At 40.2% G+C, this 27290-nt stretch overlaps 1 protein-coding gene across 4 annotated transcripts in view; it reads right to left on the reverse strand.

Annotated features, from left to right (window-relative positions):
- The window catches only part of LOC104147779 (ankycorbin), an 86267-nt gene that overhangs the window by 18635 nt on the left and 40342 nt on the right, over positions 1 to 27290 (reverse strand). For all 4 annotated transcript variants that reach the window (XM_068925192.1, XM_068925190.1, XM_068925193.1 and 1 more), the window contains exons 3-4: positions 16984 to 17114; positions 639 to 727 (exon numbers count right to left, since the gene is read on the reverse strand). In XM_068925192.1, coding sequence (XP_068781293.1) covers positions 639 to 727; positions 16984 to 17114 — 220 coding nt within the window. The remainder of the gene's footprint in view (positions 1 to 638; positions 728 to 16983; positions 17115 to 27290) is intronic.

The following is a 27290-nucleotide window of genomic DNA, read 5'->3' on the forward strand; positions in this document are numbered from 1 at the left end:
ACTGGAGAGTCAGAACACTGCTAAGCTGACTGGTCCGGCCGGAGAAAACGCTGGGCACAGATTCTACAGATGCGTCAACCGACATCTGTGACGAAGAGTCTGACGGTTTCAAATCCAGCTTCCATCATTCTCCCAGTGGAGTAGTAATTAAGGCATAGGACTTTTGGAGGGCTGAAATAGCACATTTAATAGCTCTCAGCTCTGCTTTGCCCTGTATCAGCTCTTTTCACTATGTCATAATCCTGAGGAAATGTCTTACTGCAACTCCTGTACAGTTAATGGGGTTAACAGCTTGGATACACATAAAAGCAACACGTTAAGATCTTGATTTAATCTATGCAAAGCCTCAAAATGACATTAACAAAAAGAATTTTTACTGTAGAAAAATCACACAACTATTTTGCATCTGGTCTCCAACATAATGCTGACATTTACAGCACTAAGGCAAAAGTTTCCAAGGGCTTAGGGTCTGAAGGCTTTACTCAGAAAACCAGGTACGTCTGAACCTGCAAATGGTACAACTGCTTTTCCTACATTGCCAGGGAGAAGCAGTGCTGTTACCTGCACAGCCAAGAAATATAAACGCAAATTTAGTGTATCATCATGTTAAATGTGTAGAGAGGTCTAGAGAGGCGTACCTGCACCATCTTGCGCTGTCACATCTGCACCATGTGTCACCATGATCCTGAGGCATTCTGCATGCCCTTTAGTGGCTGCCAGGTGAAAACTGGAAGAGAACATTGTGCGTCACTTTTCTCTCATTAAGACATCCCTTCTCCTTCATTCACAAACCAAACGCTGACAAGTTCTCTCCTCCCTCTCCTTAGATCTTTTGGGGCCCCTCCACGGCCCCCCAAGAAGATAATAGCACTGAGAGTGAGAAGGCACATCAAAAAGCTTTTGTATTCATACTTTTACACAAGTTGCTGTTTCATGAACCAATCCTGCACACCTTATGTGCTTCTAGTCCCACCCAATTTCTAAACTAATGGGCCTAGAGATGCAACATATCCCTACAGAATATCTGGGCTTGGGGAATTACTGAGAGAAACATTCACAAAGACTGATTTCAGTCTACTTGGCTTGATCTCCCTCTCTCAGTGGACAAAACGTGGTTTCTCTAAAAGGTGATTCAACTCCTCAACTAACCTAAATCAATTTCTGCTTCTGAATTCTCCTTTACAGAGCCGATCCTTCTTTACTGCAGACGGAAAAATCGGTGTTTGTGAATATCCCCAGAGGAATCAAAGCTACTGGATATTTGTGAGACTGTGCTAGAGATGCATTTTTCAGCTTTTGGTTTTGCTTTTCACCGCAAACATCTGCTTGTTTGAACAGTAGGAAATTGCAGAGGTTACCAACCACACCACAGCAAGACCCACAAAACAGCACCAATTACTAAAGGTTTAATTACAGAACAGAGCTATGAAGTTAAGCTATATTCAAGCCTTTTTACAGCTGAAGGTTCATCTTTGAAATCTTTGGCACCTCAAGATTCACAGAAGCGGTCCTATATATATACTGCTGACTTGTATTAAGATGAGAAAGAAAGATGAAGAAAAAGCTTTTAAAAATGGGAAAGTTTATATCCCCATGATGCATATTGTGTCTACTCAGGTGAGCTTAAAGGGGTGGACACAGTATAGGTGGACTTGTTACTTCCTACTAGGAAACAGCTCTGCATATCAAGCTGATCTCAGTGGAAGAAAGGTAAAACACAAATTATAGACAAAACACTTTCAATAACTATTAAACTGGGTATAAAAAGTTTGGACCTTCACGAACACGCCCAAAACTAAAAAAGCCAGTATTCTGGAGCTGTTTTCTAGTCTTATGCAAGAGATGTTCATTTTCACCATCATGCACTGCTGTGTTATAGGACCTTTCCCTCAGAATCCAGAGGCAGCGTAACAAATCACAGACACACCAACTGCTGTCCTTAAGAGTTTATATTTTGGACAACTGCTTCCTTTAAACGTTAAAAGCCTGACTCAGCCTGTGAAACTGGGAATAACAGGCATGGCTGAATTTCTGGCACGGAGCATATGAACGGCAATACTAGGTTTCTTGAACCTGTAGACTTTTTCTTTGCAGCCTTCTTGAAACCCCAGTAGAGAAGACCTACAGACAAGAACTGGCAGAGGGCAGAGGATTAATGCGAACAGGAGAGCATTTGCCTAGAATGCAGTTTGAATCTGCTGCAACAGAGTCCTCTCTCAAGCACAGCAACAACCTCACTTGCTCCAAGGAGCCCTGCAACGGCAGACAGGCAGCGCTCAAGTTCTGAACCATTCGCCACAGATATAAAAATACCCTGTGTGCTCATCCTCACCCTTGGTCCTGCAATAAACAAACTGAAGAGTTAACACGTCTAAGAACATAAAAAAGCACTGCTACCAGCTGCTCTCTAGTCATTCAAAAACAAAACTTCATGTACTTGGTGACCAATGCAAAGTTGTATAAACATTTTTGTTTAGAAGAGGAGGTTTCTCAGGGTCTGGGAAAATAGCTGAGGGGTAGTGCAAAAGGATTCTGATAAATTCCAACACCTCTAATTTAGCCAGCACAACATACCAGCAAATACTGAAACCCATTTAGAAACCTTTGTATAGATATGCAGTACAATCAAAGTCACTCAAAGATTAGGAAGGCCACGAAGCACACGCTTGCTTACATTTGACAATATTCTTAAGAATAATAAATACATGAATAATAATAACTGGCTAAATCTGGGACATGAAGGTTTTTCAGACTGTTTGTGTAAGATGGTGCCAAACGCAACAAAAATATGCAAGTGCAAAAAAGTTTTATTTAGGTAAAACCAGACTGCAAAGAAAGCATCAAAGAGAGAGAAAAAATTTCACTCGTTTCAGGCTACGCACCCACGAATACATCAGTCTCACCAATGCAAATGATTCTCACGGCAATTCTCAACAAGTCATCACATACACAGATGCTCAGTTTTATGCTGCCAACATTTTTGCAAGTAAGAAAAGACTGAATAAAAATATTGCTTCTCTCAAATTGATGGATGAAAGAAACATCATCTGCAAGCAGCACGGGCTGTGTGAAAGATGACAGAACATGTAGGAAGGATGTAAGAAAGTAACGAGAGCAAAAATATGAAGGCTCTCTGGAGACTCCCGCGAAGAGAAAGGACAATAAGGTTTAACTTGGTCAGTTGTACAGTAGCCTAAGCCAAACTGTATTGGGCTGCTACAGCTCCCTCCCATCACTTGCCAAGAACCCCTCCCTCCCTCCTTGTACTGCTAACATCTCTCATGCTACCTGATTTTAAAGGTAATAGCCCTTCCTTTTCTTCTCCTCCCCCCCCCTTTTTTTTTTTTTAAAACTTCAGTAGTGGATACTGAGGGCTGCTGTGTAGCAAGGGAGGCTCTTGAAACACAAAAGCTTGTAGACATTTATTTCGGTACAGAATAATTCTTTACAAGCTAAATAAACTTTCCTAAAATATTTGAGGCAAAAGCTGCAGGTTTCCAAACGCTGGAGTTCTCACCATCTGGAAGCCTTGAGCTGTGGTGCATTCTACTTGTATCTTTCATGAATAAACTTCCTTTTAAATGAAAGCAAACAAGTTTTCCTCCTGCTTCCTGGTTGTGCAATGACTTAAGCAAACAAAAACAAACATGCAAGGCTTGATTTGGAGCAAGGGCCACAATGAAGGTTAGAGTCTCACTCAGCCTAAAATCCCATTCCAGCATAGTTCATTTTCCCTTCACAAAAGAGAAGCTTGTTGCTACCACTTACAGCTGAACATCTTGATAACCCAGGCAGAACTGAACTGATTGAGGTAGATTATTTCATTGCTGTAAAACATTTCTAGGGTTCTCATGTATTAAGATGGTCTTTTACTATTGTCTCCAGACCTTTCAATGCAGGAGAGTAGCAGCTACCCTTCCCAGTGGTTTCCCACTGGATCTGGATATAAAGCAAATCAGCATTTGAAACCTACCTGTGCTGCAGCCAACAAAGATCAGTTGGTCGATACTGCTTTTATCCCACTGGGAACGTACAGGTCTCAGAACTACTCAGCCCTCAACAAGATTCAATGAAAAATGTCATTCTTCAGGAAGAGCATAAAGCCCAGAAAGAGAAAACAGGCGTGAGAGTAAAAGGAAACATACAGCAAAATTTCATTTGATTTGGGGTCAACCGCAGAGTCCCTGCAGGTACAATTTTCCCTACCCAGAAAACTCACTCAAATAACATTTTCAAATGCATTGATAGAGAGATGGCTTTTATGAACGCTTGGTGATTGAATAGAATGGACAGCGGCATTTGACATCCCAGAACTAGTTGCAAACAACAGATTTCTTACATATAGGAGATACCAAATGGCAAAGTACTTAACGACTGTCCTAAATAAGCTTGCTCCTTTCTCAGGGCAAAGGATATTAGTTATGAAGTCAAGCTAGCAAGGGAACGGAGACTTCCTCAATCAGTGTCTGACAGGGCGCAGCAGTTCAGATCAAGCTGGTCTTTGCCACGAGGCTGAGAGTGAGTGTTTCTAGAAGTTATTCAAATGCCAGACAGTCTAACTCATAAACAGAAAAGCATTGTAATTTTCACTGCTTAGCTCGTATAAAGCATTGCTTTGCAAATAATTCTGTCACAGGTAGAAGAACACAAGTATTCTACACGTAAAGGTTAGTCATGGAAAAATGGGGCTAACTGAGCTTGTGGACGTAGCGATAGCAATAGAATACGTTCTCTGCTTAACCATTTGTAGAGCTACATCCTGCATGACTGATTGCAATCCTCTTACTGAACATTATTTTGACAGCTGGCTTAAAACAAGTGGGTGGTCCTTACAGCTAGGGAAAATACCACAGAAGTAGAGTGAGATATGATGAAATAAGAATCAATAAATACGAAGTCTTAATTTCAGACACTAACCTTCTAACACTAGGAAATTTTTATTTGTGAAAAGAAAAATGAAATTAAAAAAGAGAAAGATTATCGGGGGCTCCACCGCTGTTTGGCAGGGTCACGCTCAAGAGTAGCTTTAGGGTATCGCCAGGGCCTGAAAGTAGCCTGACACGGCATTTACCAAAATCTAAAGCAAGTAAAGAACGTAGTTGAATGATGGATGCTAAATGAACAGAATACGGCAAATACAATGTTATAACAAGCATGAAGCAAAGTCAAACTCGCATACAAGCCATATACTGCAACACACTATTGTTCTCTGCCATTTTAACCTGAGTGCTCTGAAAATATTTTAAGTGCAAGAATGTTTGAAATACACTATGAACTCACATATACTCATTGTCAAAGTTTATTTTGAGTAAAAACATCCCTCCCCAAAGTAGATCGTTCTTCTTAATTTTCTAATGTACGTCAACTCTTTGTTGAATTTCAAAAAGTCTGACTTTTCTGCCAACGGCTTGATGATTTACAGTTTCCTGACTGACCAATACCTTCACACAAACAAACAAGATAGATAAAATAAAGACACAGAGCTGCTTGGAGCCTCTGTAACGCTGATTAAAAAAAAAAAAATTGAAGTGGAAGACATTCAACTTTTTCTGCTACCAGACCAGACAGGCAAGCGATTTGCCAAACTATCAGTCAGGAAGAGACCCACTGATAATCTGGCTGCTTTTCTGCACTGAGTTGAACTTTTACACGTTTTGGAGGCAGCATCTGGTTTAAAGTGTCTATAATGATTTCACAGACACTATTATCCCTCAAACTACACACTCTAGGTCAGTCAAAGCCTCTATTTCCACTTCAATAACACCAGCAAAAATAAAGATATTAGATGGTATCTGGTTCTTGATTGTTTTCCAACCTAGGGCAAGCGGCAGAAGTGCTAGAGTGTGCCAGAGAGCTGAGATGGATGAGAAAGCACCATGAGGACAACTAGAGCAGCATATTCTGTGCATAAAAAGTGCCTGCAATCACTCAAGAGCAAGTTCAAGGTAGTCTCCTCTGTCATGCAGTAAAACGATCTGTAATTAGAGAGGAATAGTTTATTTTTATCTTAATGGTTTGGGATTTTATCAACAGGAAAGCAGTGACAGAAGTAAGCCTGTTCAACAAGAAACTTTTGACGTATCCTGTATCTAATTCATAGAAAAATAGCCACCATCAAATTTAGAGATGGGTGAAAGGTCCAGAAAGGTACTAAAACAGGAGGCATTTCTGCCTTCCTCTACCAACCCAGACAGGGCTCTCTGCAGAGCGGCAACTGTCTATTACAGCAAGGGTTATGCTTCCATGGTCAGCATACCCTGATCCAGCTGCCTGGTTCTGCCTCTTCCTTGCATCAGTCCAAGTTGGTACCTGTGCAGCTGGTGAGCTGGCACAGGGAAGAAAACCAGCTGAAAAATCAAAGCAACTTTCCCTTGTTTCATCACACAAACTGCCAGCGCAAGGGAAGGAACGGGGCTGTCACAACCTCAGCTCAAGAGCAGCTTTAGCTGCTGTGGAATTTCACCTTAAAACTGAAAAATAACATTAAACCCTAGGCATTTCCCTGTGAAGGTCACTGAATCTTTATCTTTCCCTGACTGCATTAAGAGACAGCCACTTATTTCAGAAGATATATGGCTTAGAAACAGCCAGTTATTCAACTACAGAGGAAATGTGGCCAAAGCTCAGTATTGGCAAGCCTGTCAGTAGCAACTATCGTGAGATATGTTACCCATCTTTCACCCAGGGGGAGGAAAAAAAGTCTTGCCTCTTCATTAATGGAGTCCCTTCTCATCCTTTTTACCTTAACATGAAACTGGCAGTGGCAGATTTCAGGAATACCAGCTTAAATTATCTGCATCCCACTGCTGCCCTCGTTCCTCTACTCGCACTGTCCCTCTGTTTCAAAGCGTGTCTGGGAACTGATTCCTTAAGGCATTTTTTAACCTGAGTCAGAATAAAGGTCCTGGAACAGAAGTTCCTTAAACTGGCACTCCCACGTGAAAAGGCACAGTAGACTCAGCAACAACGTGAAAACCAAATCAAAATTGAGAAAGAAAGCGAGAAACAGGCTGCTGGACATCACCAGATATCACCAGTGGATATCACAATAAGCCCACTCAGATTTGCTTTCCATATGAGAGGTCAGCTTACATGCAAGTCCAAAATCTGCAGGCAATACTATCAATATTTACTAGGTTTTTATTTTTGTTAAACAAATAAAGGCCCGAGTTTCACATTGCAGCCACTTCATCTCCTCCTAGGAATAAATTTTATAAATGGGGCTGTTCATTAAATGCAGGCAGTCCATATCATGCTCCTGTCCTGTGCGTACATGCACCCAAAAGACTGTAAAAATTAGCATAGGAGGAACAGTTATAGAAAAGATATGGTTTTTGTTTTGTTTTTTTCCAAGCCAGAGTTGGCACCATTACAGAAAATTAAGTGTCAAGAGTTTTAAAAGAAATTCAATTACCCAGAGTGACCAAGTAGTTTTTAAAGGAGTTCTACACTTCCTTTACTGCCTGCTCGACTGTGGTAAAGCATTAAAAAAAGGACAGTAACTTCTGCTATGGTAGCATACGTCTAATCTGTACCTTTTAGGTACTGCCTTCTGTCCATAACTTCAGCTTCAACCTCACAACACAGACTGTGCAATAAGGAATTGCTAAGGATGGAAATTCGGACAGTAGGAGGCACTCATTGAAAGAACTGAAAACAAAGCACCACAGGAGAGTAAACCTAGATTATACTGAAACTATTTCTTAAATTGGAAAATGACTTGTGGTTATTTTCTCAAAACAAGACAAACATCTAGGCTTCCTTCCTCTCCCAAATCCAAAGACCCCCAAAAATAAAAGCCTCAAAATAAACTGGGATCTTGGGCAATGTAAATGCCCTCCACGCTCTCCTTTAAAAACATCAACTTTAAGAAAGACTAGCTTGCTAAGAAACACCGATAAAGGTTGTCAGCTAATACCATTATCATCTGTGCACCCATGCACAAAAAGAGAGCAGACCTCACAATTCAGAATGTGAACTTGCTTAGATATCATGAGAACAGCATGTCTTTTGGATTAGGAATCAGGGCAAAAGCAGAGCGTTACTGACAGAAAAGACCTTAAAAAATAATTCTATAGGAGTTTCAATACATGTTGCACTCACATAATCAGTTGCTTAAGATTACAGAGTGCTCAGAGATTTTTGCTAAGAACAGAGGGCCACTAGTTAGTAAGCAAGAAATACAGGCCAGAACAGAGAGCAGACAATACTAAGTATTTCAGTTCAGTCCAACCCCTTACACAGGAACGAGATTTTTCCAGGTGGACAAACCTGGAAAAAAAAATAGCTGACTTCTTTCCCAGCCATTTATGCTGCTGCTGAGAGCGCACTGCAGTACAGAAGACTATAAAACTATTCTTGACCACTCAGCTAACTCATCAGGAACCCAGAAACGTTGTCTGCTGGTTGAACTCCGAGCGTCTAAAGACATACAGTTAAAAGAAATTTCCCCTCATAGAAATACATGTGCAAGGAACAAATACAGTTTCGGAACAGCAGATGTAAGCTCTTGGTCCCCTCATCAGTCTCCATCTAGATTTGTAAATAGGCTGCTACTAACGTTTTCTGGAATGCAGGCAGCCAAGATGTTAGGAAGGAAGGTGACATAAGCAGTTGTGAATTTATTTGTAGCTGTGGGAGTTTTTTCCTCTCTCTCACCCTTACCACCAGCCACTGTAAAGCAAAGTGATGCATACATCCTACGTCCTCCCCTCCTCCGTATAAACTGGAGGCTGCATCTGCCCCCAAAACCCTCTGGCAAACCCCGACCTGCCTCTTTTACATTCGCATATATTCTGGAACCACGTTCACGAAAATACTGTTTTCATATAAAGTTTCCAGCCTTGCCTCATAGCACAAAGAATCTTGTTTCAATCATACACACCTCGAGGTATAGGACATTAATAAAAGGCAAGACTGCTGAATGGCTGTTTTCTTCATAGGAAGGAGGCAATTGCATCATACAGTACTGGAGCTGGCAAGCTAAAGACTCCTGATTTCAGCCTTCAAACTCAGCAAAAATATCCACCCAGTTACTCTTCAGAGAGATTTTTGGGATCCCCAGAAGCCTTATATTTTTCATTCTCAGGTTGCGTTCCAGCAGTTCCATTTTCATATGCAGTTTTCTTTGGCAAACTCTACTATCACATTACAAACTCCCACTTCAAGTCTGAAACATACAGCCTTTTCTCCCATCTACCATTAACTGTAAATGTAAGTGCTCACAATTTCAATTTGTTATATGAAGTTTCCTGCAGAGCGTCCATTTTTAAAGACCCTCAACAGCTATCATCAGCAAATTGCGACACAAACTCTGCCAAGGACCAGCTTCACGGCACGCCTAGGTGCTGACCGAATGTCTGAAGTTTTAAAATGCTACTTTTATTTTGGGTGTTATAGGGTAGGAAGATGGAGAAAGTGCAAGAAATAGTGAAGCTGAACACCACTCAAAAAAGTTTAAAGAATGCCAGTGCCAAGTCACCTGTGCCTCTAAAGCCAAGCTCAGAGGGATGAATGGAAGTAAAAGAGTAAGAAAATTTCCTTCTGTTTCTTCAAAGAGACATCCCACATCTAAAGCCCAAAGGGGTGCATGGTTAGCTTTTCAATATATATGCTTTCTGATGGCTTCTTAGCATAGGATGAAATCAAAATCCCTGAGGATGCCATGGAATGATTTTCATAATTTTCTCCTTGAGTTAGGTAAAACCAGCTACGCTCAACCCATCTGCTGCCCTTAGACGTTGCTTGCAAGGACAGATAAAAAGTAGAGTTAAAATTAAGCTACGCAATGAGAGCAAAGCCTAGCATCTACCTCGACCTCCCTCCCCCAACGCAACCTGTTTGGTATTGCTGCTGATGTGCCAGCAAAAGCTAACAACCTGCTACGTGAAAAGTCATGAAATTAGAGCAAAGAAATCCTAAAGCATGTTAACCTAACAAGAGGCCAGGAAAAGGCTGGAGAAGGCTGAGAACAACTTGGTAAAAGTTAATCTAAAGAAAATATTTTTGTTGCATGAAAATCCAATAAGGCTTAAGAACTGCATACAACACTCGAAGAACTGAGAAGCAAGATATCCCTATTTGACATTAGGGATGCTGACAAAGGATAGCTAAGGGTATGTGCTAAGGGTATGTTGAATTTTCTGTGACTTTTAAACTTCAAATACTTCAGAGAGTTTCAGATTTGAAGCAACAGAACCATCAAATATTTTTAACTGTATAAAATGGATTTCTCTTGCTTCATAGAAGAATTACAAACTAAGTGCAATAGTATTTTTATTTAGCATTTTAGAGAAACTATACTACTAAACTTTTTAAATGAAGACTCCAATTTTCTGAAAAGGGGTAGGGATTGGGACATAGACATGTGCAAGAAGAAAGAGCCAACTTTAGAGCTCTCCAGTGTTTGCCATTTATTATTTTCCTAACAAAGAGTACACCTACAAAGCAGGTAGCAAAAAAGACTGAGATATATAAGCCAGATAAATAAGCAGCCACCAGCATAGCCTATTGTCTTGGACTTCATTTTAGAGCTAAAACCCAAATCCAGCATTTGCATGTTGCTCTGTTTTGGCTGTCTGCTCCTCTTCCCTTCCTAGATTAGAGTACTTTTTTTTTTTTTAGGCTAGTAGCAGCCAGCTGGTATAATTAAAACCTACACATACAGCTTATTTGGTTGCCCAAGCCTTTGAAAAACACGTAAAACAACTGCAGCCCATTATGTAGATGTAAACCTGTAAAAACAACTGCAGCTCCAGCCCTATGCCCGGCAGCCTTGGAGGGCCTGGCTCTGGCCCGCTCCAAAGGCACGCTCCCTCTGGGCTGCCTCGCCAGCTCGCACAGGACAAGTGCAAGGAGCAGTACAGCGCTGCTAACGCAGCAGCGGGGTGGTGCAATCTGCTTCCCCGTGAGCTGAACTGCAGCTCCTTCAAGCCAAGCATACACAAACTTACAATCATCTAGGTTATGCTCTAATTTGAGCAACTGACAAACTTCTCGAAACTTGGCCAGATCCGGTAAAATCTGGATATTTGGCAAGACGGTGAATGGAGTTGCTCTAGAAGGGGTTCCATCGGCTGCCTGGCACTGCATGATGGGCTTTGCCAATCCTGCCCTTGAAAAGAAATGGGACAGACACGGGCTATCAAAGTAGACTTATAGAGACCCTTCACAACGCAAATTGCTTTCTTCTGAGATGATAGCCCTACTAGTAGACAATTAATTGGAATAGATATATTAAGAATAGCCATCTTCTTATAGCCTGTGTGAAAAAAAACCTCAACTACTAAGATGCAAGCTGGTTCCTAGAAGAAACACAGATTGATTGTTTTCCCCTTGAACTCTAACAATCATCTACAGGAAGTTCTGTGCGTGTAAGATGTGAAACCCATGGGATGTTTCTCAGTGCTCAGCAAGTGCACACAGTTTATATGAAATAAGGAGTTTGTCCTTTCAGTAACACTTGGAATTTTTTTTCCAATATGTGAAATCACTAGAGAGAGAAAGTAAAAAGCTTTGGTTTCTCAGCAGTGCAGTTTAGATTTTTCTAACTGAAATCAAACTAAAAAGTTTCTCTGTCTACGGAAGATAATCTATTCAATTAATTTTTTGTTTGTTTGTTTTTAACATGAAGGTACAAAAAGATTAAAATGTCTTATAAAAAATTTGCTTTAAAAAAGGCATACACAACTGAACTTAAATGTTGTCAATTTAAATAAAGCTAAAAACTATAATCTGTATCATGATGTGTCTCAAAGTCTAAGTGAGGGGTCATGTACTCCAGCCATGAGAAAACGGCCTATATACAGTTTCAGTCGAGAGGCAGCAAACAACCACTTACATGAAATCCACCCCATGAATTTCATTTAAAAGCTTGCATAAGGTATGATTGTCAATACAGTACTGTTTGCACAAAATGTGGATTTTTTCATGTATTGCCAAATTATGAAATGAGAGTTAAATATTGCTCTTTCATGAAAATATGAACATTTCTTCTTGCTATGTATTAACAATTTGCTCATACTGAACTTAAGAGAACAGTTAATTAGTCCAATTGGCCATCCTGGCAGAGGATGCTTTTATCCACCCTTGCCCAGATACTTAATTAGCATTTCTAAGAGTTAGACTAAAGTGGAAAATAATTTTACAGCAAGTTTGATATAAACAACTTGATTGAATTATTCATAGTAATCCTGCAGGGAACAGGAGGGAAAAGGGACAATTAGGATTTGAAACGGAATAAAACTTCAGTAAAGTTTTGGGGAGACAAAACCTCTTATATCCAAATCTCCCAAGAAATGTAACTTTACCAGAAAGTTTGGAATAAGAACCTGATTTCAGCCATCTCTTCACTAGAGATAAAATACAAACAGAGATCACTGTGGTGGTCTTTATTTTGTCCATACTCTGAAACCTAGACACTGATGTAACCAGCTGGACTACCGTAAGTTAATTATGATAAAAGTAAATCAAAAATTGTTTTGCACCAGGGATCATTTCAGGTCACTGGAACACCTGTGGACTCCGTTCCTGCCGAGATGACAGTCCTCTAATCCAGGCTTCCAAACCTTTCTTGCAGCTCCCACTCCGATACAATTTTCAGAAGTTAGTGTGCTTTTCCACTAAACTCTTTGGATAATTTTAGGAGATGACAAAGAGTCTGTGCAGAAGAAACATCTTCCAGTGCATGGTGTTAGACTGGGGGTCCTTAGCACTGAATTTCAAAGGTCTCCTAGAGGATTTATTCATAGTAATTCAGAACTGACAAGGGGAGGATGTTGCAATTCTTGCATTCCTAGGCACCAGTCTCCCTGATAAAATATTTCTCTGATTTTCATGTCACGTCTATCTAAACCACTTCCTACGGTTATCTTTTCTCAAGCAGAACAGTATACTATCTGTAATAAGTCTATATTCATTCAAAAGCTCCCTTGAAGGCAAACCATTATTACTTTAAAGGAAAGACTCCCTCTCAAAAGGTATTTAAAACCTGACTTACTTTTTGAACACCGATGTCCTTTACGCCACTTATACAATAAAACCCAAAAGTGAGGCAAAGGCAAAATACTATGTACAAGATATATATAAAAGATATAGGGTGGGAATATGCTCCGAAATATATTTTCAGCTTACCCTCAGAGGCATGAACATTCTGGTTCAAATGAAAATATATCATCCCTGCTGATGGTCACTGACAATAGCTTTGTGAAAGAGTCCTTGAAAAAGTGCATTTGTAGAGGTTTCTAAAACTTTTTTGTGCCATTGTCAGACTCATTTTATTAAACAACAGCTGATGCAATTGCAGTTAAAAAATTTACAGAGACCTATTGTTTCATATAATAGCCATAAGCATTTAATTCTAGTTCAGTACCTTGTAGCAACACGCAAACATGGCAGTGATGCACTGGCATGCAGACCAAATAACTTTAGGACAAGGAAGTGCTGCCATTTATACACTGTGAATCATTTCCAAAATTTTTTCAGTAATAGCTGCAGCTTCTTTAAATAACAACCCATTTGAACACTTACTCTTGTGGAAAGAGCAGTACATGAATGAATTCTATCCCCTTCTGAAAAGGCTCTCTTTCAAAAGCCTTTTTTTGTTAGTTTAAGTGGGATTTAAATGATCAACTTCCAAATTGGAAAGCACTGTTTTGTTGTTTAAGGAAGCTGGACAAAAAAAACTATCTGGCAGAATAAGACTACAATGGCAGAGTCAGATTTCCAGATAGGTTCTATTACAAATGTGCTTGGCAGCAGTTTGTCTAGTGTAAGTGGGAGCAACAATGGGGCTGTGTCAACTTATGCCAAGGGTGGATTTGCTCCACGGCCTTAAAACTGATTTATTGTTTATAAAAAGGACTGAGTCAGAGGCAGAGTGGTGGTGGGGAAAGTCAGGCAAGTCTTTAAAAACCTTGCTTCATTAGTTTGACAATTTTTTTTTAAAGGTACTGAAGACTTACAGCTCCTAATGAAAAGCTGGAAATACTACCTCGAAGGAATTTATTAGTATCTAGATCTCATTAGTTTAAGCACCTGCATTTCATCCCATGCAGGTAAGCCAGAAAGAGATAGATCTAAGACAGAGACGAGAGAGGAAACAGGCAAAATTTGGGAATTACATCCAAAACTGAAGCAGACCTGCAGCGCATTGAATGCATGCCATGTTCAACAAGGGAGAGGTAGAAAATCCTGGCTTCTGGTCTCCGTTCCTCTCAGTTCAAATATTTTACATTAAGTGATTTAATTATAAAACAAAATAAAAACCTAACAACACTCCCTTGAGCAGGAAAAATTAGAGTCCTCTCCACCTCTTGTTTAAACTAGTACACTACATGAAATGCTTTGCTTCACATAAAGGTCTGAGCAGTACCAAGAACGACTGCTGTTGATAAAGGTTTACCTATAAAAAGAATAAAAATAAAGATCTTAATAGAAACATATCACACCTTAAAGGAAAGGAGAGTGACAGGCCAAACCTCTACTGCAATATTTAATTGTTTCTGCTTTTGTGCCTTCAAGCACATTCCATTACAATAAAGTATTTAATCACGTTATGCAAGTAGTTATATAATTGCATCCTTTATGCTCTTCTGGTTAGTCACCTTCGGCCTAATTATGTAAACAAATGCATCAATATATACTCACAAGGATTAACAGACCGCTCGTTCAAAGAGCTTCCCACATGACACTGTGGACCTCTTTCTAAAACGCAGCCAGGGAAGTCTGAGCATGATGGTGGCCAGTTGTCCTGAACAGACCTCTCCACATCGCTCTTTCCCAGCATGAGAGTCCCCACGTTCCAGATGCGGTGGCTGACACAGCTTACTGCCATAGTCCTGCGGGACACTAAAGCACCGCAGGGCTGGGCCGCAGCTGGCTCTGCGCCTCGGCGCAGACTGGCTGAGATTGGCAGAACAACAGCGTCTGGCGCCCAGAGGCCCTGTGCAGGACCGAAGCCTTGGCATTGCCCTGTAAACGTAGGAGAAACAAGCCTACCTATGCCAAAAGTGATGGCTGTACTTCATTTTGCGTTTGAGAACATTGCTTGTGCAACAGTGCCTTGGTTTTAGAGTGAATGAGTGTGTGTGTGTGTATACGTATGTCAATAAACACAGACACGAAAAGGCACCATACACATCTGCACAAACTAAAAATAAAATAAAATAAAATAAAAGACTCTGAAGTGGGAAAAATGCAAACAAGATGCTGCCTAATGTTAATAAACCATACTAGAGTACATTTCTGGGTCATGAGGCTCCGTGGTAAGTATGTTCCTCCAGATCAGTGTCATGGTTTCTACACCCGTCCGTCTCTATCTTCTAAAACGGGAAAAGAAATAACCTGAGCAGGCCTGCTAAGTTTCACAAAGCACTGGAAACAGAATGAGAGTTGACTCTCTGTCTTTCTGTATCTCAGAAATAATATTTTTCTTCATCTGGGTACTTTTTAAAGCTTTCTTTGAAGCCACTACACAGAAATATTTTAAAATGAAATGATAATTAAATGAGCATGCTGAACTGGCAAACTCAGAGATCTGCATAGCATTAATCCACATTTGTTTCAAGCAAAAGAAAAAAAGAAGTAGCTGCACCTGTGTTAATATATGATCATCAAATCCTTTTTTTATTTGTAGCTACAAAGAAACTTTGTAGTGTGCCCCTCCAAAGCTGAAAAACATTGCACCAGATCCCTACAGTAACAACAAACTCATTCCTTAGAGTCAAAAGGCTTGTGTATATTTATTGATATATCAATCTTGAATCATTCCCTAGATAAATTCATAACACTAAATTAAATATGACACTTGCAAAATAGGTGCTACACTGGATATAGAACAGCTTAAGAATCTAGTTCTAAAATTATTTTGAGCATAAAAACGTGAGACGCTAGACATAGCTGTAATTCAGAAGATTCAATGGAAGTCATGCTTTAATTATGCCCGATTCTCCATTTCAAAGGGAAAACATGCATATGCAGCTTTTTAAAATTAAAACCATATTAAAGTGTGGAGAAAGCCCACTTGAAGCAATTAGAGGGCTTGGACTTTGGCAGTAAGAAGTTGCAGGTCATTATGAGTCATTGCCATCATTCCGTTTCCTCAGATGCAGAACAGAAATAGAGCAGATGTAGGAAACAAACAGATCAAGCAAGAAGCAGAGCGTGACTCAATAAATATAACCCGGGGTAATTCATTAGAAATCGTTATTTGGTATAAACTGCCTTGTGCTGCCTCTCCCAATATAGGAACTGCCTTTCTTTCTCCCTATTTATCCATAATTTTATAAAGGCTTTGGTTTTCTCACAGAATGCCTGATTTAACCATTTAATCTTTTTTCTATTCCATAAGAAAGAAACAAGAAAAGGACAGAATTCATTGGCTGTGATTTTCTTACTGGAATCTTTAATTTCCTCCACAAGTCAGAAAGTTCACAGGGTAATAGAAAAGGAAGAATAGAAGAGGAAAATGCTATATTTGAGATATATTCAGACTGCAAATGGAATCTCTTTCACCCAAAACTCTTTCGTTGCCAAATCCTAATCAAAAAAGTCCCCAGAATCACTAGCATCTGCAGGATTTTAAAACCCAGTCACCATAGTTTCAGTTCAAATTAATCTATTTAAAAGAAAATTTCTCTTCAGTTCTATGTCATTAAATTGATGTCCATAGGAAAAAATAGCTCCAAATATTAATGCTTGTTCAGAGTCTGCAACCTACAGCATGCCATGAAATTTCTAAGTCCCCAGACACCCTTTCCTAAAACGGCACCAATCAGCCCAGCAGTCTGACTTCTAGTCACCTCAGTGGGTTCATGATTCTGAAATGGAATTTTAAATGAAGGATTACAAATACAGACTATCTGACAGAAGCCTTCCAGAATGTATTGTGCTTCAGGTGAAAAGAAAATTGCATTTCACACTGATCTCTTCTGGTTCTTAATTCTTTTAAGGGGCATATATTCACAAGTGTAATGACGGACTTACGCAGTTTTGCCCTCACTATCCTGTTTGGTGGCATTGGCTCCCTTTTTACCCAGCAACGAAGCCACTTTCTCGGGATCGCCATTCTCCACTGCCTGTAGCAGCCGATCATCATTCTTATTCCACTCATTGGTCTGGAGTAAAAGAAAAAGAAGAAATAAGTATTAGTACCAGCACCGTACTCAGGCTTCCCTGAATGATTCAATACACACTTACCACAGAAACCTAAAGCAAAAACCCAACTCAAAGAAATTGCACCACGAAAATAACTTGTAACCTGTACAGCACACGCTCCCAACGACTCGATGGCTGAAGCCAGGACCTAACCCATGAGACAATCATATAAACCATGTGCATAGGCAGTGAGCTGTCTCAGCTGATTCACACCCCATCCTACCATCACAGGCTGGCCAAAACTTTCTGTGTTTAAGGCTTTCCCCAACTGATACTTCACAAGAGACTAACAAGTTCAGAGATTGCCTCTCCCAGACTAACTAATTTTACTAAGCTTTTATCCCCTGGTCATGCTTAGGACAAACAAATCACTCCATCAATAGACAGCACATCCCAAGCACTGCTGAAAGCACAAGACGACCACCCTACATTCAAGCTTTTCCCAGCATAATCCACTAAATTGTTTTGCTCATCCTTGTCAGCTGGACCAATGAAAGGACACTTTTGTCTAGTATGATGATTCCCCCCCTTCCCTTCTGTACTTTCAGGACCTGGCCTACTCCCTCTACCAGACCTCCAACTTGGATCTAATAGGAAAAGAGAGGAATGTTACCCCTCTCTATCCTAAGAGACTATAGGAGGGGAGGAAAAAAAAAGGAGGGGGGGGGCGGCTCTGGAAGAGAAGTGAAAGTTGTATCCATGCCTTCTAGTCTGGACTGCCAGCAGAGTGCAATCTTCCGAAGATCATCTGGTTTGCATGGAATTAAAAACTGCATTTGGACTAGTGCTACATCCTCCTATACTCAGGAGCGTATCTGCAACAGATCAGGGCTTTCTCTTTTGACATTGGTCAGCTCATCTCCAGCATGACTGCCTATTTATCAGCACTGGATTTCCGCACAACTTTGGCAAGGATTGAATTCATATTAATACGTTCCTTGAGAAGCGTTCCCCTTAACCTCTTTGTCCTGATGCTCTGCACAGAGACTCTTTTGCCCCAAGCTGAACACAAAATCTGACGCTTCTCCTTGTGGACTGCTGTGGAAAAGAGAGCATGAGGTGTGCACTGATATGAATCAACTCCATGGGCTGTGCACACCCTGAAAAAAGGAACAGGAGAAAAGTGTTACAGGCTAGTGGCAGTTTAAAGACCAAAGCAAAAAGCCCTCAGGGAGAGAGGGCAGTCTGAACATGAGAAGAGAAAGGAGCTAAAGGAACGCCACCTGGAACGAGCAGGTCTGGAGGGCAGCTCTGGCAAAGGAAGAGGCACACAGAAGACTGAAAGAACAATTGCAGTCTGTTATGCAAGTGCCATGACTGGTGGGTAAACGCACATCTAGCAAGTTATATCCTTTATGCTTATAAAGCGGAATAAACTACTGCAGACTCTAGAGCATTAGTTACATCAGCAAAAAATGATGTTTCTCTTAGCAATATTTAGACTCCATGGCAATGAGTGCCCTGCCAAGCAGCAGGCTCCACCTAAAATGAAACTCGCTGCATATTCTTGGTTTGGGGAGTTGTGTGCTTTTAAAAGAAGCCCATTATTAAAAGCAGATGTTAAAAAAAATGTATCTTACTTGTAAATAAAATCCTGTAAAATTAACACAGTTTCTGATAGCATATTATGCCTCTTGTTTTGGAGTTTATCCTGTTTGTATTCACCACTCGTGCAAGAAAAAAATATTTAAATATAGGATATTTGATGAATCATCCTTATCCTCTAATCACCAAGACAACTAACTGCAAAGCATTGGCAGTACCTACCTCCTGCACTTCTGTTTTTTTTAAGTATTGGAAAGGGAATGGGGAGGCTGCAAGTAATATGATAATCTACACATGCACTTCTAACAAAATACTAACCTATACTTCCAAAAAGAAATACAACAAAAGAAACACCTAATTTAAGATCTTCTCATAACCTGAAATAACCAGTTCTGCTTCAGAAATATGAAACAGAACAAGCTACAGGAAAGCATTAAGATTAAGGCTTACTGAAAAACCTTGGCAGAATGGATTTCAGCACAGCTATAAGAGCATTCAGCTTTACAGTGTAAGCATAGCTGAGTCCTCCAGGAGCAGTTGCATAGATATTTAATATTCAGCTATTAAATGGAAAAATCAGTGGTGTATATTACAATAATCCATTTAGCAGTACCCTGACATAAGCAAACAAGCACACTAATGCCAGTCCCCAAATTTAAGAACTGAGATCAACAGTCAATCTCCCCTTGCAGGGGTTGCTGTGATAACTATCACTCTGTCTATAATTACATTGACAATTAACATCCCCGACCCAAGAGAAACCAAAATAGCTGGGTCTCAAATTATACCTCAGTATTTACCTAGGGTGGATGCTGCAACTGGGAGATTTACAGATATTGAAGGGGGGAAGCCTGAAGTGCTCTGAAAGTGGTTCTTATTTACAGAATGATGCTATTTAGTAAACGACTCTGGCATAAGGTATTAGTCTCTTAAAAGAAGAGAAACTTCATTTAATCTGTAATGTAGTTTTCAGCCACACCTTTCTGATAACTAAAATACAGGTTCGCATGCACACAGCTGAACTAAGATTTCACAGTGCATCATTTCAGCAATTGCTTCCTATTCATACGCGCAACTGCACTTACTCCCTATATCTAAGAATTAGCAGTACCAAATTGGACAAGCTGTAACTTATACAACTTCCCACTCGGGCCCTGAAAATACTCAGTGTCATCATATTCATCTCAATGTCAAGGAAAGACTATCAGTGTGCATTTCCTTATTTCTCATGCAAAGTTGGTAATACTTTTTCCCTCTGAGGAGGCTGAAGGCTAGAATAGGAAGCTCTTCATTTGGTAATCATTTCAGAACCTTGTTTTCAGTCAGGGTCCTAGTCCTAGTAGCTAATTAGCAGCTTTTCTTCTAAGCACTTACTCAGAATTGCTAAGGGAACGAATAATTTCATAGAGACTGCCACATACTTAATCACCTTACATTAGTTCTTCCAATTGCATGTTTTCAGATTCCTTCTTAGTGAAGCTATAAAATCTTTTAGCACTACTGTACCAGCTCTTTTGTTTTGTTCATGGAAAACAAAGGACATGTGCAGTTTCCCCTTATCATTCTGTAGCAGAGATGTTCCCATCTAAAAATTAAAATAGCTGTATTCTATGCAAGAGGCTTAGAAGCCAACATACTGTATTACTCACATAAAAATTACATATCTTTGCATTAAAGCAATGAAAATTCTGTTCTAGGGCAGCAGCAAAGATGTTACTATTTTAGATGAAAGGCTAATTTTATATTCAAGTTATCTCAAAATTATACATATTTAACTACCAGGCAAGTGTCATACATCTATTTACAAAACTCATATTTCATTTGCAAAATGCAATGAGGGATACATTGTACTCTGCAATCAGCTTGTCCACACAGAAAACCCAACTATGTAGACATCAACTGTTGCTGAAGTATTCCTCCGCTGTGTTCAAATCAGCAGCATCATACAATGCTTCCAGAAGTTAAAGATATAGCAAATAAAAAAAAATATGGAATGCCATGGACTCTCAAAAACACCCATTCCAAGAGGGGATTTTTGCCCTATTACTCATCCTCTTCATGAAAAAGATCTAGAAGAAAAGAGAATCCATATGACAGCCCGGAAATCACTGTACCCAGGACCTGGCAAGGGAGTTGGAAGCATTTAAGTCAGTGGGCTTTCACACTTCCTCATGTAATTAAAACCTGCACAGCCACTGGTCCCACAGCAGATCAGAAATCACAAATCTCTGAACAAAGGCAGTGACTGTTGCATTATGTAAAATTTTTGAATTCATTGTAATATTACCTCACCTGGTTTTGACCACATAAGTCTCACCTATTACCAAGTATCTGCTGAAGACTCAAGAGTCAGCTTCTGCTGTGATGACAGAAAACACAGGTGCTCCCAGTCCTGGCTATGACTGTTCATTTTTAGCATAAAAGCCACCTTCACCTGCCATCTAACATGCAGCACCAGCATTTGTTTTTCCTGGAGCACATGCACTGAGATATATTCTGCAGAAGTAGGGGGACTGAAGTGGTCAGCAGGGGGGATAGCTGGAGACATTAATTACTTAAACCTTCTGCAGCAATCTTCCTCTGCCGCAACCCCACAAACCACCCCATCCCGCTCGTTCAGGCAGCCCACATATTTCTGCCCCTTCCTTCAGCTGCCACGGTGCTACATCCTGCCTCCATTATCACCAGGCTCCTCAGCACAGACCCCTTGCTTAGCTATGCCAACTGACTCAATTTCCCTATTTCATCCAAAAAGCACAGCACCACCCGCCAAACCATCCTTGTGAAGTTCCAGATCTGCCACTACCACTCTTTCAGGTAGTATAAATAAAGGTTTCCTGTTATGTTGGAGATACCTAGACACCTATTGTTCTGAGCAAACTCATGTAGGGCACAGCAAGCTCAAGGTTAGTGCTGAGTAGTAGGATAGTATCTTCAGAAAAATCTCTGTCAAGTGTAGCACCACAGCAATAAAAGCTTCAAACTCAGGGTGTTTTAGCTGACACCTTTCATCAGCAATAAAGCTAAAGATTTTTTAAGCATATTCATATGCAAATTAGCCAATTGAATAATATGTACAGCACAAGACATAGCACTACATGCAAATACATACACATGAAACATCGGAACAGCTCAGTGTAAAGGCAACCACTGCCTTTGTATAAGAAAGTTGGCAGAATCTGAGCCTGGAAAAGATAGCACGTGTGGGGGGTTATCTTCCTCCCCCCCTCGAAAACACAAGTCCCTCTCCACTTCTGCAGGCCGCAGGCCAACCAGATGACATTCAAACTATTGACATTCTGCAATGACAACAGTTTGTGAACACATGCAAAACTCAGCTCATGATACACATATTTTAGCTTAATAAAAGAGAACTAGCATTCTACAGTCTTTCTTCAATTTCTAAACCTAAAACAAAACAATAATTAGCGTCCTGTAAAACTGAGCCATGATACTTAGAAGTAATAGGCATTACTTATCAGGAGACAAAGTAACACTCATCAGAATACTGATGCAGTCTGACTGAAACTAAATATCCCTCTGAAATATTGTCTTTAGCCTCAATTTTCATTCTTCAGATGAGGAAGTGCGCCATATGGCATTGGTCAGAAGCATCTCTCCAGTAACTGTTAAGTGCTTTCCATGTTTAAACATTTAAGAAGCTGAGAAGGGGAGCAGGGAAGAGATCGCAGAGCTGTGGGTGGAAAGCCATCCCTGCGGGAGGCACTGTCGGACCGAGGTTTTGGAGTGAGGCAGAGGACAGCAGAGAACTGACTGACTTGATCTACACTACCAGTTTATGAGTAGATATAAAAAAGGGCACAACTCTAAAGCCCTAAGCAGCCTGTTTGCAACACCTTCAACGTTCACCGTCAGGGTAGGTGGGACTTTTAAAAATTGCAGCTCCGTCAGCCACAGAGAGACACCTTCAGCAGTAGTTACTGACAGCAACTGCACTGATAGTTTTTTGACTGAGTGGTTCCTCTGAACACACGTTATTTCCTCCACAAACCTATGACCTATGATGACCCTATGGCTCTGAGATACTAATAAAATAGTTACTATATTTGCAGCTGAAACTGCCGAGCGAAAAATGCTTTATCATTAAGATCATACACAGTATGTGAAGATGACAAATGGTTTTGCAGTTCAAAGTAAACATTGCTTAAAACAGTTGATTTACATTTTAACTACGAAAAAAGCCTTTGATATGAAGGTTTCTCTGTCATAAACAGAATTATTTTCCTGTTCAGAGGAGCAGCTGAAGAATTAGAAAAAGATTTTCTATAAAGCTGTTAAGGTACTAACTTTTTTTTTTTTTTTAAATCATCATGATTATCACATCAGGATGTTAAACCCCATTGTCTTGAAACCACCTGTGTATGTCATGCAAGAAATGACAGCTATAACAGGAGAAGGTAATAGTTCTACTTAGCACTTGCACACAGTGTTTTCCATGCACAAAGACCTGAACAAACATTAACTGGACTACTATGTTTCTTTATCTTTGGCATGCAGCCTACAGGAGATGATTTAAGTGACCTTGCATTGTTGCAAATCTACTGGAGACAGATTATGTTATCTCCACTGAAATCAGAGCTGCAGGGAAGCTGAGCAGCAAATTGAAATTCCTGATAATTTCAAACTCAGCAGCTCACTATCGGAAAAGGAAAGGAATACTTAAAGACTAGCCTCAAACAATTGCATGGCAAAGATACTGGTCATCACTGCATCACAAGGTCATCCACGAAAGTCCGCATGTGCTGGACTTCCCAAGAGAGTCTTAAAAACAAGAACAGTCCTATTGAAGGGAATGCAGTTACTAAAGAAAACATCCTTCAAAGTTAAAACAATGAAGGACAACTTTTCTCAAAAGAATGGCTTATCTGAAAGCATCACAGCCCAGGAGTCAGTGATAAGCCTATACCTTTCCCTACTCTCCCCTGCCTTCAAAATTAGAGACTGATTTTGCCAGTGGCAAACCAGAGCGGCAGGGGCAGAAAGCTTCCTTGCAGAGGGGTAAGATGCTGTTGAGCTTATCAGCAACATCCAGTCCATGGCAGCAGCTTCCAGGACATTCAGTGCTTAATGGATGCCAGGAGCTGCTGCCTTTGGGACCTCTTCCCATTTCTGGGGCTCCAGCCCTTTTCCCTACCATTAAAATCTGTCCCCGGGCCATATATGGTAGCAGCGCCATTGCAAGCTGACCTCTGCTGCACTCTGCACACCACTTAGTGCAGCATCCTGAACGTCATGCCAGAAGGTGCTACGTTCATTAACTTCACCACAAGTAAGGTCCTGACCTCTAGTTAACAAGTTGTCAAAAAAGCAGAGTGACAACAGCTTTGGAAGTAATTCAGTGATACTATCTATAAATCGCTGTCTAATTGCTACACCAGAAATGCCCTTTCCAGCTTCACCTGGCTGCTGATGTTCCTTCTTTTAAGTGAATGACAGCTAATACTTACTATTCACATAAACAGACAAAGCATTTACAGCTCACAGCATTTCTTTAAAGGTGGAAATAAGAGTTGGAAAACAAGTTATCCCTGAACATCTTACAACCAAAAATGTCAATCCATTGTCTTTCTCCTGCTTTTTGTGCTACCTGTGTCAAGTTGGGGTAACTGTCTATGCAAAGTGTGTGAGGTCTGTCTGATACTGGAGATTGTATTTGTGTCAGACAATGAATTCCACATGAACAGCAGCTAAAACCACCATGAAGAAGGCAGGAAATGCCCTGTGCTGGAGTGAATGGACAAGGGATGGTAACAAAAGGCTAACAGTACATTGTCGGTAAACCTTGATAATTACCCGTTCATTGGGTAGCTTCTGTGGATAAAGAAGTGATTATTATCCAAACAAACAATTTTTTCCTGCTGAACACCAGAATACAACCGAACAGCAAGTCACTCAGCAGGGCACTTCTGCCAGCTAGTAACACCGCCTGGAAGGTCTGCTGACAAAGGGGACTGCAAGCTATGAAAAGAAAGGGTCTTTCACCAGCAGAGAGGGGAAGGACAACCTGACTGAAATGGCCACCTGAGACAGTAAGGTATTGGAGGAAAACAGAAAGAAGCTGCAGAATAAAAGATCTTTGCTTAAATAATGACTGGAATTTGAGGCAGGCTGTGAGCTGAACACCCAAGAGGGCAATGAAAATGGAGAGAACTGCATCTAAGAGCTTGCTGTTTCACTGAGATATTTATGTTTCTTTTGAGTAAAGGAAAATTGTTATTTTCTTGACAAACCTAGGTTCGCTTTAACAATCTCATCTGGGCTTCAAATGCAAAGGAGCCATAAGTTCAGTCTGTCAGGAATCTGCACAGTTAATAGAGGAGAGATCAGTAGCCTCTTCATAAATCAGCTGTGAGATTTCATTTCTGTAAAGGAATAAGAAATAAGGGAAGAGGTTGAGGCCAGAAAGTCTGCAAGGAAGGCTAAGAGGTCCACCAGGACCAATGAAAATGGTCAGGCTGCAACTAGGGGGCTTAGAGGCACATAGTGGAGTTCTACCAAGGTTGTGAGACACTTCTCATTTCACTTCCCAGTAAAGGCCATGATGTATTTTTGTTTCTGATGCTACTTTTTAGCCTTTTTTCAAGACAAAGGAAATCAATCTCTGCATGTGAGGAACAGCAAGATTTCCTGTTAACATCAGGAAGTATTGCATCTAGGTACGTCCAGTCTTCTATTTTCTTTTAAGTAATTACTGCTGTTTTCAAGTAACCAGTTTCTTTCCGGTGGAGATGAAGGAAAGTGGTGAGCACAAAGCTCACCACATGCTAAGCCTTAGAACAAAGTAAGGAAAACTACATCAAATCATTAATAACATGCAACCAGAGCACTGGCAATATATCAAACCACTGCCCATTGTTTATCAGCCCACACATCACCAATACAGAAACTGGAGATTTATCTTTACTTGAAGATATCAAAGGATGTTGCAATAACCACACCATAGGCAGCTGACCATCCTCAATAAGACAGAAGAAATTAAAGATAGGAATTAATTGAGTATATTTTATAAATGAAACAATGCTTATCTTAACACGGACAAAAAAACACAGGGGATTTTTTTTTTTACTTAAAAAAAATCCATATCAATCCTCTTTGAAGTGATCATCTGCCATTGTCCTGCTTTTCCCGTAGTTCTAAGGAGTTGAACTACAGTGAATATGCACTCAGGTGATTGCTTCTCTCATCTTAAAATGACTCAGTAAGCGCTATCAAAAGCAAAGTACACCTAATAGACTACAGTCTACCACTGGATACATGGCAGTTCTTTCCTTCAAAAATCCACGGGATGTCAGAATGCAGATTTACACTACAAAGAAGCAAACAACAACAAACTCTCACAAATCGTGACCCAAGGACCACCTAGACTACTTATTTCTAATTTATAAAAAAAATTATAAATAAGAAGCTGATCTTCAACATTAGAGGTCTGAAAAGAACTGCTTTCTAATAAAATTTTAAGATTGAGGAACTACTGAATCAACAGATTTTAGCTATGCATCAAGGTCAAACACTTACTCACATAAAGGACATTTGGCCTTTCAAGTCTTCAGGATTTCTAGTACACAGCTGCTTTATGTTCAGTTCAGAAAAAAAGAAATCAGGAGATCTGAAGTGAAATGGGCCACGCAATCCAATCTCATCTTTTATCTGTTAAGTATTTTTCAGTGATAAACAGGCTGTAAGATACAGGGACATTGCCAACTAGGCAAGCAAAATTTGTTTGTTCAGCTACTGTGTCGATTGTCTTGCATTCTGCAATACTGTGTTGAAGACAATAGTCTCTGAGGAGCAGAGTGTGCCCTAATGACCAGGGAACAGGTCTAAACTCCCTGGTCAGCCTGTCGGCTTTAACATGCAATGGTATACACACACCACTTCCCAAGCAGAATTTTCTTACTTGCTGCTAGGAGTATCTGAGCTTACTCTATCTACTCAGATCTTTAATCACCTTCCAGTTTCTGTTGATTAGCAAATTTAGTCAGAGACTTATCAGTGCCCGATGGATCTTCCTGCTTCCAGATGAGTGAAAGGATGTCACTCTCTTCTGCAGTAACCCACTTGCATCCATCATTAGCTCAGTTATGCGGACTGGCACTTTCTATCCTTATAGCTCCATCTCTGCTCCTGCTGAACCTTCCCATTATTGCACATTTTGCCACTTCTGCACAGCAAACCTGTTTTTCATTAGTTTTGGGGTAGCTGCCCTTTTTTCTCCATTTTTCTATACAGGCAAAAAGACACAAAGGCTAATTACAGATTCTACAGATAAAAAAATTAGAACTGCACACAGTTCTGAATCAGATCAATTGATCACTATCACTACTGCTTCAAGGTGTACTGATAAGGTACCAGCCACCACAGTACATTATCTTTTTATCACAAATATCTACATGCTACCACAGCTTACATAATGACAGCTGTTTTTTTTTTTTGGGGGGGGGGTGGGGCGGGCATTCCTACTAGCAGAGACTGAAGAAGATTACTTGACAAAGCTCCATCATCTTATTATTTTCCAAAATACTCAAAAAGCATCTTAGTTATTTTTAAAACCACTTCAAATTATTTTTTAT

Source organism: Struthio camelus, chromosome W, assembly GCF_040807025.1.
Source record: "Struthio camelus isolate bStrCam1 chromosome W, bStrCam1.hap1, whole genome shotgun sequence".
In the NCBI taxonomy this organism is placed as follows: Eukaryota; Metazoa; Chordata; class Aves; order Struthioniformes; family Struthionidae; genus Struthio; species Struthio camelus.